Below are 18,111 nucleotides of genomic sequence, written 5' to 3'. Positions count from 1 at the left end.
AACTTATAGGAACAATCCCCTGTGCTCTTTTATGTTTCCAATATTCTATAGTTTTCTATTGTTGATTTAAAATGCATTTTACTTTTTCTTTAAGTGCATCCTGCTGTTGACGAGCATTTAAACAGGTATGATTTCACAGATTTTATAAAATGATGTGTTAACTAAGTGGATAGAGAGAATAGAAACTAGTATATGTTTAGTGTTGTAGTCTGTGCTATGCACCAGATTACCTGCTTCGCAGTTATCGTCTCCTGTCATCTTCACACAGCTTTACAAAGTAGTTTTGCTATTATTGCTTTCTTACTGATTACACAACTCTGGTCGAAATAGTTTGAAATATTGGCTCATGATTCTGTAGTCAACAGGTAGCCAACCCATGATTTGACAATCATCCTGCCTGGCTTTTCACATCACTTTGCACCTAAACATAGATAGAAAGAGATGTTTGCAGCAGTGGGATGTAGGTACTGGTTTAAATCAGATCAGTTCAGAAAGTCACATTTTGTTATATATTAACTCTCTTTAGAGTGTTCCGTAGAAGCTCGGCTACTCCAAAAGTTTGTCCTAATATGTTTGGAATTTACAGTGGTAACAAGTACCTGTTTTTTTTTATTGTTGTTGTTGTTGTTGTTGTTGTTGTTCAACCATCAAAGTTTTGAAGGTAGGTATGAGTTATCTGTGGCTATAGGACCCAAGGTTTTTCATAAACAAGACCAGGTCCGTCTAAAAGAGGAATCATTTTACTGTATATGGAGAATATCTATAGATAGTCTATGTTATATGAACTATATTTAGCATATATTGAAAGCATATTTCAAATTCATTTCTCCACTTACTCTCTACCCATTTTGGTTTTCTCTTTGAGTACCCTGCCTAATTTGATGAAGCTTTTTCTTGTTTTCTGGATTTATTTTTTTCTTTCTATGGCAGTTAAATAATATTTTCTTGATTTCTTTTTACTTTCTCTTCTGCATTGCTTAGGGTTTATTACTTCTATTATTGTTTTCATGTATGGTAGCTAAATATTCCCCATTTTCCTGTAGACAAAATCAGAAGGGCACAGAATTTCAGAATTTTAAGAAATCCTGGAGACTAAACAAAATATCCTCTAGTTCTTGAATCTGTGTTTAACATCCTGATTAAGCGGTTGTTCAGTTGGAGAATCTGAAACTCAAAGAGATGAAATTATTCAGTTGGATATAGTAAATGGCAGAAATGAGATTTGCGCTCAGGTTTCTTAATTCAAAACCCAATCTTCTTTTACATCATTTTGTCTTTGAGTGTTTTTGTAACAGAAAGAAGGAGTGGCTCTAGTGAACACAGTGGAAGAGGATGAGAATGGAATGAATGTTGAACTCAGTCAAAGTGGATAAGAATGGAATTTGTCTGGCATAGCTGAATTTGTAGAGAAAGAAACACTTAAAACAATTGGAAACACAGGATGTTGGGAGTTACCAAGAAAATCATATTCAAATAGGGCATTCAAGGAGTTCGGAAAAGGCTGCTGCCTTTTTGTTTATTTAACTGGAGGAACTGCCAAACTTTAAAGTTTTTATTGAAAAATATAGGAATTTGAGCCACAGCAAGGAGTATCTGGAGTAGATATTAATGTTTGTATCCTCTTCTTTTACGCAAGTTCAGAGAGGGTTTATAACCTGAGATAGAGATTGCTTAAGTACATAGATCTGTGATCCAGGGTGGATGTCTTTTTTTTTCCCCTCTTTTCTCACTTCTCTCATGTGCCTATCGGTTAGGGCAAAGGTAGGATTGTTTAGGAAATCGGTAATGAAACTTCATTTGGGTAGTTTGTAAGGTCCCTATGCTTGGGATGGTTGACTGAGACTGACTTACTTTCCCGCAACAGAGGAATAGAGAATTCCTAATCTCAATTATTGTAGCTTATCTTTTTATGAATCTGGGCTTTCCTTGGCTTAGGAAATAGATTGGAAATTGCCATGGATCCCTGCAGAAGATCTATACTGAAATGGGAGTCTATGGGAAGGAAGATATTTAGATAGTATTGAATGAAATGGAGCTACAACTACTCATGAGTGAAACTATTCCTGCATTCTGCCTCTTGGGTATCTGAGTGTCTATGATTTTTTTTTTTTTTGAGATAGAGTCTTGCTCTGTAGCCCAGGCTGGAGTACATGGAGCTACCTTGGCTACTGTAACCTCTGTCTCTCAGATCCTGGTTCAAGCAAGTCTCCTACCTCAGCCTCCCAAGTACCTGGGATTACAGGCACGAGCCACCATGTCCAGCTAATTTTTGTATTTTTTAGTAGAGATGGGGTTCCCCATGTTGGCCAGTCTGGTCTTGAACTCCTGACCTCATGATCTGCCCACCTGCACCTCCCAAATTGCTCGGATTACAGGCGTGTGTCACCATACCCAGCATAAGATTTTTAATATTGGTGGTTTTTGTGGACCTCAATAAGGCAGGATCTATAATATAACATTAATTGGATTTCAGAAAGTTTTAATGTTTTAATCTTCTTTGAAGGATATTCCCAATAACAACATAAATCTTTGTATTTTGATTTTTGTACACTCTGCTCTCAAACATGTCCAGTGTTTCAGAGGCTCCGTGTAATATTCTAGGGTAAACAGAATCAATGGGCACTCTTTAAGTAGCTTACATGTGGAAGATCCAAGACTCCCATTTTCCAGTGACACAGATTAGTTTTTGAATCAAAAATAGACAATGGAGAAGAGACAGTGCATTTTCTACCTTGTTTTAGGTTATCAGGTTTATTCCAGTTCAGTAGCAAAAGTTCTGAGAGATATCAATTGGATTTTCAGTTTAGCCTTTAGGGTAGATAATTTCTAAGGACAAAGGATTGTCTGGCTGTCCCATTGTATTTCCTGTCAGTATTTGTTATGGGCTTAAGGGTGAGTGTTCTTGGATATTTCATAGGTTGGGAGAGGTGGAGGCAGAAATAGGTAACTAAAATGTTTTCTAAAACTGAGACCATATCTAAATTATATCAAGAAATATTATTTAATATACAGGTAACTAGCCTTCCTCAGACTCTGTTTTACTATTTTTTGGGGGAACAGACTTATAAGTATAGACTGAAAGTTTTTTTTTTGTTTTAAGAAATGAACCTGCTCATTTTTGTTGTTTCTTTTTGCCGTATAGGTGTCTCCGAAGATCGGATGGTGGTGCCAAGTCTGTGCCAGAGGATGAGTCTAATACTGATTCTGTGGTAAAGTACTTACTTGTGAAATTAATATTCTTACTCGGAATCTCATTTTTTAAATATTATCTTCTAACATTTAGCACTTGTCTACCTATCATTGTTTTATGTTTGTATTAAAAATTTTATTAGAGATAACCATTTCAAGGAAATAGGAGGGGTTAATTTTTATTTTTTTTCCTTGGCAAAAAAGAAATCGTTGATAAATACTTTGAGAGTTGGGATCTGAATAAAATGGGCTGGAAAATATAATGACAGAAAAATGCTGTTAGGGAATGCTTTTTGCAATAGAGGAAATACAAATTTTGGTCTAGGCTTATTTGAGTAAGTGTCTTTACTTTGAGTTGTAAATAATGTTAGTATAACTAATAATACTTCTGTTTAAATGAATCTTTAATAGATCAGATGACTGATAGGAATTATGGAATCACCCTGTTACACGTAGCATATCGTTTCTTTTAATTTCTTGTACACTTATTTTGATATCATGCAGTTTTTTGCGGAGAGCTATTTCTTTATTTTTAACTTTGGTTCTATAATTAGACTAAAATAATATCAGAAATTATGGAAATATAACTAGACATGGTAACATGTGCCTGTAGTCCCGGCTATTCAAGAGATGAAGCTAGGAGAATTGCTTGAGTCCAGGAGTTTGAGACCAAGCTTGCCAATATAGGAAGACCCTATCTCTAATTTAAAAAAAAAAATTGTGGGAGATTAGAAATTGAAGTTCTGTTCTGAAATCTGTATTACAAAGGGTTAAACTGTGTTTTCTAAGTTTTTTAAAATTAAGAATATACTTTAAATTCTTTATCTCTTTAAATGATGTGTATTTTGTTTAATAAAACACAACCTGTTTGGAGAGAGTATCCAAGATGGCTGAATAGGAACTGGAGTGCAGTTCCTCATGAGAACAATGCAGAGGGTGAGTGATCACTGCATTTCTAAATGAGTTTTCACTGCCCATATACCCGGAGATTCCCTGGCTGAAAGTAGCCACCAGCAGCTGTTTCAGCTGGTGCAGCAGGTCTCTGCAGAAAAATCTCACAATAATCTGGGCGGCCATTTCAACTGGGGCCTGGAATGATTGGGAGACAGAGCCACCCATTCAACTGAGAAAAAGGAGGCTAAAACAGGGTGCAAGGTGATCTGGCTTAGCGGTTCCCACCTCCACAAAGACCAGAATCTGAAACCTTCTGGACTGACAGTTTCTCAGCAAGCACAGTTCGACCCAGGATGGTCCAGCTCTGTCAGGGGAAGGGTGTCTGCCATTACTGAGGCAGTTCACCACTACCAAGGCAGTCTGCCATTAACAAGCCAGTCCACCGTTACTGAGGCAGGCTGCCATTTCCAAGGCAGTTCTAAGTCTGCCTCTGTAACCAAAACTGCAAGGAAGTTCACACAGCAGCTGGGCAGAGCCCACGACAGGTCAGCAACGCCTCTGTTGGCAGACTCTGACTATGCTACCTCCTTGCTGGGAAGGGCATCTTTGAAAATAGGCAGCAGGAACTTATAAATAAAGCCCCACCTTCCCGGGAAAGAGCACCTAGAGAAAAAAGGCAATTATGAGTTCCGTTGCAGCGGACTTAAACATACCTACCCAGCAGCAGCCCCATTAAGTGGAACAACAGAGCTCCCAGCACAGCACTTGAGCTCTTATAAGGGACAGACTGTCTCCTTAAGCAGCTCCCTGACCTCTGTATATCCAAAGAGACACCTCATAAAGGAAAGCTCAGGATGACATCTGGCAGGTATTCTTTTGGGACGAAGATAACAGAAGAATAAACTGGCAGCAACCCTTACTATTCTGCCATTGCCACAGGGGATCCCCGGGCAAGCAGAGTCTGGAGTCAACCTCCAGCAGTCCTACAGCAGAAGGGTCTGACTGTTAAAAGGAAAACTAAAAGAAACAGAAATAACTTCAACATCAACAAAAAGGATATCTACTCAGAGACCCCACCCGAAGGTCACCAATGACAAAGACCACAGGTAGATCACTCCACAAAGATAGGAAGAAACCAGTGCAAAAGGATGAAAACACCCAAAACCAGAATGCCTCTCCTCCTCCAAGTGATCACAACCCCTCACCAGCAAGGGAACAAAGTTGGATAATGAGTCTCATGAATTGACAGAAACAGACTTCAGAAGGTGGGTAATAACAAACTTCTCTGAGCTAAAAGAACATGTTCTAACCCAATGTAAATAAGCCAAGAACGTTGTAAAAAGCTTTGACAAAATGCTAATGAGGATAAACAGCTGAGAGAAGAACATAAACGACTTGCTGGAGCTGAAAAACACAACATGAGAGCTTTGCGAAGCCTACACAAATTTCAATAGCTGAATAGACCAAGGATATTAGAAAGAAAGGATATTAGAGATTGACGATCAACTCAATGAAATAAAATGAGAAGGCAAGATTAGAGAAAAAAGAGTAAAAAGAAATGAACAAAGCATGCAAGAAATATGACATTATGTGAAAAGACCTAACGTACGTTTGATAGGTATACCTGAATGTGATGGAGGAAAACGCTCTTCAGGATATTATCCAGGAGAAAATCCCCAACCTAACAAGGTAGGCCAAAATTCAAGTCCAGGAAATATAGAGAACACCACAACAATATTCCTTAAGAAGAGCAACCCCAAGGCACACAATCGTCAGATTCAGCAAGGTTGAAATGAACGAAAAAATGCTAAGGGCAGGCAGAGAGAAAGGTCAGGTTACCCACAAAGGGAAGCCCATCAGACTCACAGCAATTTCTCGGCAGATACCCTCCAAGCCAGAAGAGAGTGGGGGCCAATATTCAACATCCTTGAAGAAAAGAACTTTCAACCTAGAATTTCATATCCAGTCAAACTAAGCTTCATAAGCAAAGAAGAAATAACATCCTTTATAAACAAGCACTTGCTGAGAGATTTTGTTACTACCAGGCCTGACTTATAAGAGCCCCTTGAAAGGAGCACTAAACATAGAAAGGAACAACCAGTACCAGCCACTTTAAAAACCTACCAAATGGTGAAGAGCATTGACACAATGAAGAAACTGCATCAACTAATGGGCAAAACAACCAGCTAGCATCAAAATCACAGGATCAGATTTACACATATCAATGTTAACCTTAAACGTAAATGGGCTAAATACTTGAATCAAAAGACACAGACTGGCAAATTGGATAAAAAGTCAAAACCCATCGGTGTGTTGTATCGAGGAAACCCATCTCACATGCAAGGACACACATAGCCTCAAAATAAAGGGATGGAGGAAGATTTACCAAGCAAATGGAGAGCAAAGAAAAGAGGAGTTGTAATCCTAGTCTGTGATAAAATAGACGTAAAATCAACAAAGATGAGAGGAGACAAAGAAGGACATTACATAATGGAAAAAGGATCAATGCAACAAGAAGAGCTAACAATCCGAAATATATACACAACCGATACAGGAGCTCCCAGATACATAAAACAAGTTCTTAACAGCCTACAAAGAGACTTAGATTCCCACACAATAATAGTGGGAGACTTTACACTCCACTGTCAATATTAGACCGATCAATGAGACAGAAAATTAACAAGGATATCCAGGACTTGAACTCAGAACTGCACCAAACAAACCTAATAGACAATTCTAGAACTCTCCACCCCAAATCCACAGAATATGCATTTTTCTCAGGACCATATCGCACCTACTCTACAATTGACCACATAATTGGAAGTAAATCCCTCCTCAGCAAAGGCAAAAGAACAGAAATCATAACAAATAGTCTCTCAGACAACAGTGCAATCAAATTAGAACTCAGGATTAAGAAACTAAATCAGAATTGCACAACTTAATGTGAACTGAACAACTGACTCTTGAATATTGACTGGATAAACAATGAAATGAAGGCAGAAATCAAGATGTTCTTTGAAACCAACAAGAATGAAGACACAACATACCAGAATCTCTGGAACACAAAGTAGTGTCTAGAGGGAAATTTATAGCAAAAAATGCCCACATGAGAAGCAAGGAAAGATCTAAAATTGACACCCTGGCATAAAAATTGAAAGAGCTAGAGGAGGAAAAAAAAAAAAAAACCTCAAAAGCTAACAGGAGACAAGAAATAACTAAGATCAGAATAGTACTGAAGGAGATAGAGACACCAAAAAACCCTTCAAAAAATCAATAAATCCAGGAGCTTGTTTTTTCAAAAGATCAACAAAATAGACCACTAGCCAGATTAATGAAAAAGAAACGAAAGAAGAATCAAATAGATGCAATAAAAATCACTAAAGGGGATATCACCACCAATTCCACAGAAATACAAACTACCATCACAGATTACTACAAACAACTCTATGCACATAAACCAGTAAACCTGGAAGAAATGGATAAATCCCTGGACAATTGCATCCTCCCAAGCATAAACCAGGAAGAAGTCAAAACCCTGAATGGACCAATAACAAGGGCTGAGGTTGAGGCAGCAATTAATAGCCTACCAACCAAAAAAAGCCCATGTCCAGATAGGTTCACAGCTGAATTCTACCAGACATACAAAGAGGAGCAGGTACCACTCCTTCTGAAACTATTCCAAGCAATCCAAAAAGAGGCAGTCCTTCCCATATCATTTCACGAGACCAACATCATCCTGTTACCAAAACCCTGCAGATTCAACAACAGAAGAAAATGTCAGGCCAATATCTATGATGAACATTGCGGAAAAAATCTTCAATAAAATACTGACAAACCAATTGCAACAGCACATCAAAAAGCTTATCCATCACGATCAAGTAGGCTTCATCCTAGGGATGCAAGGCTGGTTCAACATTCACAAGTATGTAAACGTAATCCACCACATAAGCAGAACCAAAGACAAATACCATGTAATTATCTTAATAGATGCAGAGAAGGCTTTGAACAAAATTCAACAATGCTTTATACTAAAAACTCGCAATAAACTAGGTATAGATGGAACGCATCTCAAAACAATAAAAGCTATGTATGAGAAACCCACAGCCAATATCAGACCGAATGGGCAAAAACTGGAAGCATTCCCTTTGAAATCTGGCACTAGACAAGGATGCCCTCTCTCACCACTCCTATTCAATATAGTATTGGAAGCTCTAGTCAGAGCAATCAGGCAAGAAAAAGAAATAAAGGGTATTCAGTTAGGAAAGGAGGAAGTCAAATTGTCTCTATTTGCAGATGACATGATTGTATATTTAGCAGACCCCATCATCTCAGCCCAAAATCTCCTTAAGCTCATAAGCAACTTCAGCAAAGTCTCAGGATACAAAATCAATGTGCAGAAATCACAAGCATTCCTATACACAAATAACAGAACTAAAGAGAGCCAAATCAAGAACGAACTGCCATTCACAATTGCTACAAAGAAAATAAAATACCTAGGAATACAACTAACAAAGAATGTAAAGGACCTCTTTAAGGAGAACTACAAATCACTGCTCAAGGAAATAAGAGAGGACACAGATGGAAAAACATTCCATGCCCATGGTTACGAAGAATCAATATTGTGAAAATGGCCATACCGCCCAATGTAATTTATACATTTAGTGCTATCCCCATGGAGCTACCTATGACCCTCTTCACAGAACTGGAAAAAAACAGCCCAAACTTCATATGGAACAAAAGAGAGCTCACATAGCCAAGACAATCCTAAGCAAAAAGAACAAAGCTGGAGGCATCATGCTACCTGGCTTCAAACTATGCTACAAGTCTGCAGTAATCAAAACAGCATAGTACTGGTACCGAAACAGAGATACAGACCAATGGAACAGAACAGAGGCCCCAGAGACAAGGCCACACATTACAGCCATCTGATCTTTGACAAACCTGACAAAAACAAGCAGTAGGGAAAGGATTCCCTGTTTAATAAATGGTGTTGGGAAAACTGGTTTACCATGTGCCGAAAGTAGAAGCTGGACCCCTTCTTCACACCTTACACTAAATTTAACTCCAGATGGATTAAAGATTTAAACATAAGACCTCACACCATAAAAATCCCAGAAGAAAGCCTAGGCAAAACCATTCAGGACATAGGCATATGCAAGGACTTCATGACTAAAACACCAAAAGCATTGGCAACAAAAGCCAAAATATACAAATGGGATCTAATTAAACTCCAGAAATTCTGCACAGCAAAAGAAACAATCATTAGAGTGAACTGGCAACCAACAGAATGGAAAAATATTTTTGCTTTCTACCCATCTGATAAAGGGCTAATATCCAGAATCTAAGAACTAAAACAGATTTACAAGAAAAAAACAAACAAACCCATCCAAAAATGGGCAAAGGACATCAATAGACACTTTTCAACAGAAGACATTTATGAGGCCAACAAACATATAAAAAAATGCTCATCATCGCTGGTCATTAGAGAAATATAAATCAAAACCACATTGAGATACCATCTCACATCAGTTAGAATGGCGATCATTAAAAAATCTGGAGATAACAGATGCTGGAGAGGATGTAGAGAAATAGGAACGCTTTTACACTGTTGGTTGGAGTGTAAATTAGTTCATTATTGTGGAAATAGTTTGACAATTCCTCAAGGACTTAGAAATAGAAATTCCATTTGACCCAGCAATCTCATTACTGGGTATATATCCAAAGGATTATAAATCATTCTATTTTAAAGACACATGCACACATATGTTCATTTTGGCACTGTTTACAATAGAAAAGACCTGGAACCAACCCAAATGCCCATCGATGATAGACTGGACAAGGAAAATGTGGCACATATACACTGTGGAATACTATGCAGCCATAAAACATGATGAGTTGGTGTCCTTTGTAGGAACATGGATGAATCTGGAAACCATCATTCTCAGAAAACTGACACAAGAACAGAAAATTAAACACTGCATGTTCTCACTCATAGGTGGGTGTTGAACAATGAGAACTTATGGTCACAGGGAGTGGAGCATCATACACTGGGGCCTGTTGGCAGGGGTATTAGGGGAGGGACAGTGGGGGTAGGGAGGCTATGGATAGATAACATGGGGAGAAATGGCAAATACAGGTGACAGGAGGATGGAGGCAGCAAACCACATTGCCATGTATGTACCTATGCAACAATCCTGCATGTTCTGCACATGTACCCCAGAACCTAAAATGCAATTAAAGAAAAAAAATATGTGTGTGTGTGTGTGTGTGTGTGTGTGTGTGTGTGTGTGTGTGTATGTATAGATATGCCACTTTTCACCAGGTGGCCACTTGATTCAGCCTACAAAGGGTATGCAATAACTCTTACCTTCCATGAATTCCAAAGTTCCCTACATGAATAAAATCTAAATAAAAATTTCTCCATTTGTCTTGTTAAAAAAATTCTTTTTTCTCTAGGTGGAAAGTTGATGGAACTTTATTTTTTTCTTTCTCTCTCTCTGTAGTAAGAATGTTTCAGCTTTCAGGTGGATGATCATGCTTATCTCTTGGGGTGTCTTATTTTGTAGCAAACAAATTGAATTCTTTATTATATAAGCATTTACACAAAACAAATTGTAGAGTAAATGCTAACCAGTATTATTAGGCTTGTATTAAGAACTCAAGCTTTTCTTTTAAGCTCATATTTGATTGACTGGTCATATCTCTCTTTTTGTTTGTTTCTCCGTCCTTCCTCTTTGTTTACAAATGGTTTGCCTCAGTCTTAACTTTTTCCTTGCAGAACACATGTCTGTAGTGTCTGTTTTTTCATTTCACCTCTGTTTCTATTATCAGCATACTTATTACAGCTTTCTCTTTAGCAGCTCTGTGTGGCTTTCATTCGTCAATCATTGCTCTATAAGGTGGTTGGTTGTTTTGTTCTCTCTTTTTTGGAAGGAGCTGAAGTTATACAATAATTTTTTCTTAGCTTTTAACACAGAGAATGCAAGCAACCTGTACTGTTTCCATTGCCAACCCATTTAAATATGGTACTACTAAAAACCACAGGTTCACATTTTATTCCCAGAAAATGTAATTCACACAGATAGATATAATCCATAGCTATTTTGAAAAATAATGTGGTTAATTTACTTTTGTATTATTATTTTTATTCAGTGATACTCTAAATTACATACAAGTAAATTTTTGTCCTCGGTTGCTGTGGATAGGAAAAACTAATGGATTATTTGTGTAATAATCAACTAGGGTTAAAAGGAGTTACATTTTGAGACTATGTCACCAATCATAATCATCATGGCATTAGAATATGTAGCTAAGTAAATGGCAGACTCAAGGTTTGACTCTACATATGAGTGACTTCAAAATCTGTACATTTTGTGTTAGCTCATATAGTAATGGTGGCTGTTGTAATTATTTTAACTTGCTGCATGTTATTCTTAAATCGATTGTTTTTCTTCTAGATTATTGCAAAATCACGTGAAATAAAGAGGATGCCTCATGAAGATTCTTTAGAAAATTGTAAGCTATTTGAGCCTACCTATTTTATTATTTACTGATTCTTTTTTTTTTTTTTTTTTTTTTTTAAACACTGAGTCTTACTTACTCTGCTGCCCACGCTGGAGGTCAGTGGCATTATCTTGTCTCACTGCAACTTCCACCAACTGGGTTCAAGTCATTCTCCTGCCTCAGCCTCCTGAGTAGCTGGGATTACAGGTGCACACCACCACAGCTGGCTAATTTTTGTATTTTTAGTAGAGATGGGATTTCACCATGTTGGCCAAGCTAGTCTCAAACTCCTAACCTCAGGTGGTCTGCCTGTCTCTGCCTTCCTTAGTGCTGAGATTAAAGGTGTGAGCCACCACACCTGGTTCTTATTTCCTGATTCTTAATTAGAAGCATTTCATCTACTCTTCACTTTGTTTTCACTGTAGTACATGCCGCATATGGCATTGAAAAAACCGAAAATGGAACCTTGTTTGAAAACCAAAAGAATGATAAGGTAAATGAAGATGTGTTTAAAAGCTATCATAGAATAATCAGAATCTTTTCCTGTTTACCACTCACCCTCATCTATAAATGATCTCTAGCTTCACAAGGTTAAATTGTTTTATTTAGAAAATATTTTTCTTATTCTTTATTCACATATCATCTCCCCATCTTTATAATGATTACAAGGATCCTAGAAAGGAATGGAAATTCTCAAGATAATAATGGAAAGCAAGTACACAACAAGGGAAATATATGCACAGAACTGAGTTTCATAAAAGGTGGTGGGTGTAATGTATTCTCAATTTTGCCATTAGAAAAGGAAAGAAGTAGAAAGCAACCTGAAAGAATAGCTCAAAATTCAAAGGTGAGGAAGGGAAAGATGTAAGAACACAGAGACTGAATAAGAGAGTCAAGGTGACAAAGATTCGTATAAAAACACCTTAGAAATCCTCAGTTTAAATGAGAGCAGAATGTCTCTATAATATAGAAATTATTTTAAATACAGATTAAGAAAAGAAAGCCAAGTAATAAAAACATGCTTAGATTCTTCTGAGTGACTTATGGGTAATTTTAATGAAGGATTGAAAGAAAATTCATGGGTGACTATAGTTAACATTATTCTGTTATACATTAAAAAACAGCTAGGAGAGAATAATTTGAACATTTCTAGTTTAAGTAAAAGATACATTTTTAAGGCAATGCATATCTCTGTTATCCTCATTAGATTATATAGAAGGATCAAATCATCACATGTACACTGAAGATATATACATCTATTTATTAATTTTAAAAGTCTAAATGGAAAGAAAATTTAATCCTCACTTTATTAAATTTTAGTAAAGTGATATCTTATCTAGTACATGCTGTGTTCATAGATAAGGCAAAGTAAGATCTGGTTTAGGCTTATGAGATTTTGAATGAATCATTAATTTTTGACTCTGGTTAAAAGTCTTTTAAAGTAGTATTTGGTATATTCATAACTTGCTTAACTAATTTATTTTATTTTTACTTAATCTTGGCAGCTGTTTTAGCCTTTTTTGATAGTAGAGAATAAATAAGCATTTATCTTTCATTAATAAAAATTAAAATTTCTGGTTATTTTTAAAGGAGGTTCTTAATTTATATTCATTGCATGAGAAAATATATAGTTTGACTTGCAGCCCTCTTAAATAAATGAATTATTACTTATTTCTGGAGATAGTCCAGAAATATCTGTATATGACTTACCTTGTGTTGCTAACATCTGTGTTTAAGAACACACATGAGAACTTTTAAAACTATCTGTCACAGTTGGGACATTTTCTATTATTCTCTGGAAGCTTTATTAACTTTAGTATTTATAGCTGTTAAACCTTGCACATAAAGTTATTCCACTCTAAAACTCAGGAATCCTTTTGACTTTATTTATTTATTTTTATTTTTATTTTTTTGAGATAAGAATCTCACTGTGTCACCCAGGCTGGAGTGCAGTGGTGTGATCTTGGCTCACTGCAACTTCCACCTCCCAAGTTCAAGCAATTCTCCTGCCTCAGCCTCCCAAGTAGTAGCTGGGACTACAGGTGTGTGCCACCACGCCCCGCTAATTTTTGTATTTTTAGTAGAGACAGGGTTTCACTATGTTGGCCAGGCTGATCTTGAACTACTGACCTCGTGATCCATCCGCCTCAGTACACTAAAGTGCTGATCTTGAACTCCTGACCTCAGGATACATCCGCCTTGGCCTCCAAAAGTGCTGGGATTACAAGTGTGAGCTACCGCGCCCAGCCCTTGACTTGATTTTTTTTTTTTTTTTGGGGGGGACAGAGTCTCGCTCTGTTGCCCAGGCTGGAGTGCAGTGGCACAGTCTTAGCTCACTGCAACCTCTATCTCTGGCATTCAAGCAGTTCTAACGCCTCAGCATCCCGAGTAGCTGGGACTACAGGTCTGTGCTACCACGCCTGGCTAATTTTTGTATTTTTAGGAGAGATGAGGTGTTACTGTATCAGCCAGGCTGCTCTCGAGCTCCTGACCTCAAGTGATCCTCCCGCCTCAGCCTTCCAAAGTGCTGGGATTACAGGTGTGAGCCATTGCACCTGGCCGACTAGATTTTTAAAATAAATTTATTCTCTCTTCATGTGAGTATTGGGTCCTGATTGACAGTAATAGTGTATTTGAAGACATGTAAGTCTTCTGCTTGCATAGTCATATGATTATTTTACTTGATCCTTTCTCTGATTTTTAATTGTCATCTTTATGGCATAAGTAGGCAACTAGAGCTATTAGTATATCATTTACAGGAGAACCAGAAAACCACATGAACTTTAAAATGGGGTTTTATTTTATTGCATTTTATGTTTTGGGGTACATGTGAAGAACATGCAAGATTGTTGCATAGGTACACACGTGGCAGTGTGATTTGCTGCCTTCCTCCCCATCTAAAATGCAATAAAATTAATAAATGGGAAAAAATAAAAATAAAAAAATTAAAAAAAATAAAATAAAATGGGGTTTTACATTTATCTGTTATTCTTTAGTAGTACTTAAAATGCCTCATAATTCTATAATCGAATAAACGTTTCTCTACAAGTTAAAAACTTGTAAGATAAGTTTTTAAAAATGAGTTTTCTTATGATACCTTGAATTACTGGTTTAGATAACTGTTTTCCTTGAGATTAAAAATGTATATGACCATAATATTTCAGAAATAAATATCTGCATGTTAAGAAAATTTATTTCTTATCTATTAATCCAGCATAGAAATATATAATTGAAAATTTGAATTCCATGTTTTCTTTTTATTTTCAAAACTTGAGTACTTCAATGGTTTAAATTATTGAATCCTATCAGTTTTGTATATTTTACAAATGTTGATCTTCTCAACAACAGATGGGGTTTTTATGAGTAAGGTCATCTATTTCTACTCCAAATGTATTTACCCAGATCAGTCTTCTAAGTCCCCTTTGTGCCTCAAATTTGATAGGTCTCAAAGTGAAACACATTGTTCTTGATGCCTTCCAGATTTTTGCCTGACTCTTTGTAATATACTCTGCCATCTGGCTTCCCAATTTTAGTAACTAACACCTAGTAAGTAGCAATGAAACATTGAAGCACAAAAACTGCACTCCAGATTTTCCCCACACTGCCAATTTAGTGATGCACCAAGTTTTGTATTTTCTACTTTTTACCACTTCTCATATCTTATTACTGTAATTGACTGTCTGACCTATACTTTTGGAAGGTTATTTTTTGTTTCTCTCTTCTCCCTACATTTATCTATCTATATATGTCTTTCAGGTTGACCTTTCTTAAATGTGTTTACTTTGATGTAACTCCTGTGCTTATGGCCGGATCCTCATTACATGAAGGAAACATTTACATTCTAATATAACACATATTTTGTGATTTGGCCTATTTCTCCCATTTTATCTCTTCACCCCATTTTCTCTGACTATGTCCAAGTTTTACCACATTATTGTCATATTTCTTATTTTCTATGCTGTTTCATGCCTTATTATTATTATTATTATTTTTTGCACATGCTGCCCTGACTAGAAACCCTTCGCACTGTTACTCTTCACTTGTCTATTATAAAAATATGACCCTAAATTTGCAGTGTCTCAGGAGCTTTTCAGGTAGAAATAACTCTTATTGCCTTTGTGCTGCTACTATATTTTATTGACTTGAATTGCAGAAATAATGAATGTTACTTTCTGCTTTTGTTTTTCTACATTTCTATTTCCAATGTAGGAAAAATTAGTGTTTTATTCATATTATCAGATTTTTCTAGGATAGACCCTATGAATTTGCAGACACAGCAAATGTTTCTTGAATTACTGACTGACTGACAGTGATAAATACAACATTTTCTGAAGATTTCTTTTTTCTCTTTTTTTTAATAGGAAGGAAAAGTACTACCAACAACTGGAAAAAAAGCAAATGGTATTTATGTTATAAAAAGTGATCCACGAGAGCAATCAAATAATGATAGTGTTATTTTTTGTGTACAAAAACAAAGGTGGTGAGATACTGAATATAGCTGAATAATTTTCTATGCTTTAATAATATAATTTTGAAAATAATGTAATTAGTTTACATATAATTTAAAATAAATTCAAATTAAATGTAAATTACATTAAATTATAAACCTAACAAATATAAATATAATTTATGAATTTTAAATTGTAAATATAATTTAATTTAATTTATACTTTTCCTTAAAACTTTGGTGAACGATTAAACTTGTTGACCAAAATATAATATTCATTGTTGAGATATGGACATTAGATTTACAAAAAAAAAAATGTGACGTGGGATGATGTAAATTAAGAAAGCAGCTGGCTAGGTAATTAGGTTTCTGATGAGGAAACTTGAGGGAACTCATTTTATGTGGACTGAGTATATTCCCACTCAGAGAAGATTAAATTATTGCTGCTTTGGAACTTACTAGAAGCAGACGGTAGAAGAATGACAGTAAACCACAGGAACTGATTTCTTCTCTCTATAAGGGTTACACATCAATGATATGTGCCTCATTCATGTTCATTAGCAAACTGGGAGGCACTTGGATATCAAAACATTGGCTGTTTTCTTTAAAAATGCTGTTTTTGATGAAATAGCCATTTTTTAAAAAGTACCTCAGAGACTGCTGTGCTATAGCATATCAAAGTGACTTTAGAAAAAAACAAACAAGAAATTTATTTTTTGAGTACTAAAAGTATAACTGTCAATAATCATGGCTAAGATTTTGATGCATAGAAGTTGATTAGGCTGGGTGCAGTGGCTTACGCCTGTAATCCCAGCACTTTGGGAGGCCAAGGCAGGCAGATCACAAGGTCAGGAAATTAAGACTACCCTGGCTAACACAGTGAAACCCCATCTCTACTAAAAATACAAAAAATTAGCCAGGTGTGGTGGCTACATGCCTGTAGTCTCAGCTACGTGGGAGGCTGAGGCAGGAGAATTGCTTGAACCTGGGAAGTGGAGGCTGCTGTGAGCCAAGATTGTGCCTCTGCACTCCAGCCTGAGCAATAGAGTGAAACCTTGTCTCAAAAAAAAAAAAAAAAAAAAAAAAAAAACATTGATTGTTATGAAAAAAAGTCAGTGATTGTTCACAGATTTTGGTTAGAGTTTTTAATATGGAAGTCTGAGTACTTATTATTTATTCGATGTGTATTATATACATTTTTTGCATAAGTGAATAAAAAGATGCCAAGAGAACCAAAGTTGAGAATCCAGGCAATTTGAAAATGCCAGAAGCCTTCATGACTGTGAACAACATGTGTATTTTTATAAACTATTCTTCTCCAAGTAGATATCTAAACTAATAATTGAGAACACTTTCTGCAAACAGAAATAAATGATACATTTTAATGTACTCTCATCTCAACTTCATATTTTCTAAGTTAAAGGACAAAATGAAGGACAGAATAACAATTGTAATATAATAGTTTAAATGATTCTTGGGTGATTTCTTAAGGTATACCATAGCATTCTACCATAGACTTTTGACATTTATCCTTCTGGGGCCCTATTTGGTCCTGTCATTTGACATCACTTTTTTTGGTTTCATTCATCAGATCCACATTGGTAGAAGTAATTTTCTATATTACTTGTAGTCATGTGAAACCTAATCTCACACTCGCAATTTGGACTGCATGTTTTATAGAATCTATACTGTGATTTTCATGTGTATATTTCTGTCATGTTTGTGTGCTAACCAAAACAAGAGCAAAGCAACCCAAAACCTAATGGGTAACAATTTCAAGGCCAAGCAAAAAAATCTTAGCTGGATACAAATACTGCATGATTGATGGTAGGCTGTGTCATATTTACCTGTAGTCAATTATGTGTTCCTTTTCCTTTGTAGTGTCTCCTGAGCAACCACCTTTATTTATGGTAAACATACATATTTTCTTTAATTATTAATAAAATGCTCTGTGATATATACATGAAATGTTAATCATTATGTTGTCAAACCCATTCAGCATACTGTGAAAGACAGAGATCACATTTCAACTAGAGTCGTAGGAAAGTTGGATTCACCAACTTCCAGAGAAGGTAAAT

General features: G+C 36.2%; 1 protein-coding gene across 1 annotated transcript in view; it reads left to right on the top strand.

The window, feature by feature from the left end:
* Positions 1 to 3,073: 3,073 nt before the first annotated feature.
* LOC116526948 (ankyrin repeat domain-containing protein 36A-like) overlaps positions 3,074 to 18,111 on the top strand; it is a 75,515-nt gene continuing 60,477 nt past the window's right edge. Inside the window, exons 1-6 of the mRNA XM_032243710.1 lie at positions 3,074 to 3,209; positions 11,541 to 11,598; positions 12,012 to 12,079; positions 15,948 to 15,987; positions 17,915 to 17,943; positions 18,033 to 18,105. Of these exons, the coding sequence (XP_032099601.1) occupies positions 11,571 to 11,598; positions 12,012 to 12,079; positions 15,948 to 15,987; positions 17,915 to 17,943; positions 18,033 to 18,105 (238 nt within the window). The 5' untranslated portion in view covers positions 3,074 to 3,209; positions 11,541 to 11,570. The remainder of the gene's footprint in view (positions 3,210 to 11,540; positions 11,599 to 12,011; positions 12,080 to 15,947; positions 15,988 to 17,914; positions 17,944 to 18,032; positions 18,106 to 18,111) is intronic.

The sequence above is a fragment of the Sapajus apella genome, unplaced genomic scaffold, assembly GCF_009761245.1.
Source record: "Sapajus apella isolate SASKATOON/1434 unplaced genomic scaffold, GSC_monkey_1.0 scaffold52, whole genome shotgun sequence".
Classification (NCBI taxonomy): domain Eukaryota; kingdom Metazoa; phylum Chordata; class Mammalia; order Primates; family Cebidae; genus Sapajus; species Sapajus apella.
The sequence above is the reverse complement of the archived record's forward strand: the minus strand, read 5'-3'. Positions and strand labels throughout refer to the sequence as shown.